This window comes from Coccidioides immitis (genome assembly GCF_000149335.2).
Source record: "Coccidioides immitis RS genomic scaffold supercont3.3, whole genome shotgun sequence".
NCBI classification, from domain to species: domain Eukaryota; kingdom Fungi; phylum Ascomycota; class Eurotiomycetes; order Onygenales; family Onygenaceae; genus Coccidioides; species Coccidioides immitis.
This window is the reverse complement of record NW_004504308.1, coordinates 906,106-907,971: the sequence shown is the minus strand read 5'-3', so window position 1 is coordinate 907,971 and position 1,866 is coordinate 906,106. Positions and strand designations below refer to the sequence as shown.

The following is a 1,866-nucleotide window of genomic DNA, read 5'->3' as shown; positions in this document are numbered from 1 at the left end:
AAATAAATCAGAAACAACCAGAAGAAAACTCAAGAAGAGAAAATTAATTAATAAAGCAAGCAGATTTTGAATCTCTGTCTGCTCAGTCACTCTTTTCTGCTTCTTCTTCTCAAGATGTTCCAGATCTTCTACAGACTTTAATTCAGACTTGAGAAATTTACCAGCCTGATTGCAGAGTAACTTTTTCTGCTTTTGAAGATAGAGAAGATGAGAGAGAGTTTCTTGCTCAGTGTACTCAAGCTTATTCTGAGTCTTGAACAGTTTCTGCCAATTAACAGTAGAAGAATTAGCACCAACATGAAAAGAAGGCCCCAATCATCGGCTAAGAAAACAACACGGGCTAAACCTGCGTGGTGACTAGACAAGAGTATTTATTGGCAAGGTGTCAGAGCAACCACGAATCTCCAAGCAGCTGTTTTGCTGTGCTGCGTTCCTCTGGTAGCCACTTGAGCATTGACCTCATAAACTGGATAAATGTTGCTTTCTCTTGCCCAGAGAGTCGCCTCTCCAAGCCCTCCAGGGAGATCGATGGTATCATTGCGTCTGCATGGGCAATCCAGGCACCTACATGTGCGTCAGCGCTGAGGCTGTGGTCAGAATCTTCAAGACTTTACTAACTCACCACTGGAGTTAAAACACTGCGTTGTCGTCTCACTACGTCTAACAAATTCCCTCGGCGGTGGCCCAATCAAAGCGACCATGAGTGCCAGATGCTTGAAAGGGTCATGACGACCTTCTGCATCAAATATATCTTTAAATAGATGCTCGCCTTCAAAGAGATCCCAGATCTACTAAGCGATTAGCAAGATGGTACAGTATGACGGCCGCACGATCCCTGTATGTACCAGGCCCGCCAGGTTCCAAATATCGACAGCACTCCCCCACGACATTTCGAATATGATCTCTGGTGCTCTATAAATATCCGGTTGGACGAACGGGCTGGACTCATGTTTCTTTCCAATTCGTGCTTCGCCAAAGTCACACAGAACCGGGAGCCCGTAACCTTTGCCTCCGGTGGGCGGACGGAATCTTCGGCTTTGATAGATAATATGCGACCCGTCAACCTTCCGAGGGCTTGGATCCTTGGCTTCTGCTCTCGCGAAATCTGCCAGCATGGTGCTATCCTCCAGGGTAAGCATCAGATTGTCGGTTTTTAGATCTATACCTAGTCAGTAACGAGTCTCGTGCGAGAAATCAACCAGCTGAATACCAGCATGAATTATCTCGGCTTCTGTGTGCAAAAAATCAAGGGCGAGTAGAATTCGTTTAACCGTCATTTTTAGGAGGGGGAGATCAAACGGCCTCGGACTTAGTCTCATCATTTCGAGAAGTGTCATGTGCATCGGTTGCAGAACTAGACAGCGATGTTTGCCCACAGGCCCTTGAAGGTCAAATGAATCATAAAGCTCTCGGATCAGCGATTGACCTCGGTGCTTGGAATTGATGTTCGTGAGATGTTCGTAGATCCTGAACTCGCGGTCGGCCGCATTGGGAAAATTTGGCAGTGAGGTAGATACTTTCAGTACACTGTGCTTCTTGTCTCTATAAATCGAAATTTGTTACTGTAAGGGGGAAACTGTTGAAGTTGGCCACAATGGATGCACGCACCGAAGATCCCAGCATAGCCAACTCGTTGAGTACGCGCCATAGCCAATTTTGCCCGCGACCTGGTACCTGCCATTGTATACATCTCCAATGTTGACTGGGTAGTAATACTCGGGCTTATAGTGTGGCAAAGTCTCCTCCTCCATGGGTGTTTCTTGAGGCAGAATATGAAATAATCTATTGTGAGTTTTTGTTGATAGCTTTTGCCAAAGGGTAGTTCTCCACGCACGCAAGTATAATGTCATGTTTGTATTACAAGAC

The 1,866-nt window shown here is 45.9% G+C and overlaps 1 protein-coding gene across 1 annotated transcript; it reads right to left on the bottom strand.

Moving 5' to 3' along the window:
- Positions 1–214: 214 nt before the first annotated feature.
- On the bottom strand, positions 215–1,866 carry CIMG_08586 (CMGC/SRPK protein kinase). The gene is made up of 6 exons (XM_001241422.2): positions 1,835–1,866; positions 1,609–1,759; positions 1,211–1,542; positions 846–1,159; positions 623–788; positions 215–564 (listed from the first exon to the last, which is right to left on the bottom strand). The coding sequence occupies exons 1-6, from the start codon at positions 1,848–1,850 to the stop codon at positions 386–388; spliced, it is 1,158 nt and encodes a 385-aa protein (XP_001241423.2). The 5' UTR covers positions 1,851–1,866; the 3' UTR covers positions 215–385.

What these genes read in the sequence shown, in the direction of transcription:
- CIMG_08586 (XM_001241422.2), bottom strand. An exon ending in AGCCGAGATAATTCATGCTG is followed by an intron (nt 1,160 to 1,210) that starts GTATTCAGCTGG and finishes GACTAGGTATAG; the next exon opens with ATCTAAAAACCGACAATCTG. An exon ending in GCAGTGTTTTAACTCCAGTG is followed by an intron (nt 565 to 622) that starts GTGAGTTAGTAA and finishes ACGCACATGTAG; the next exon opens with GTGCCTGGATTGCCCATGCA.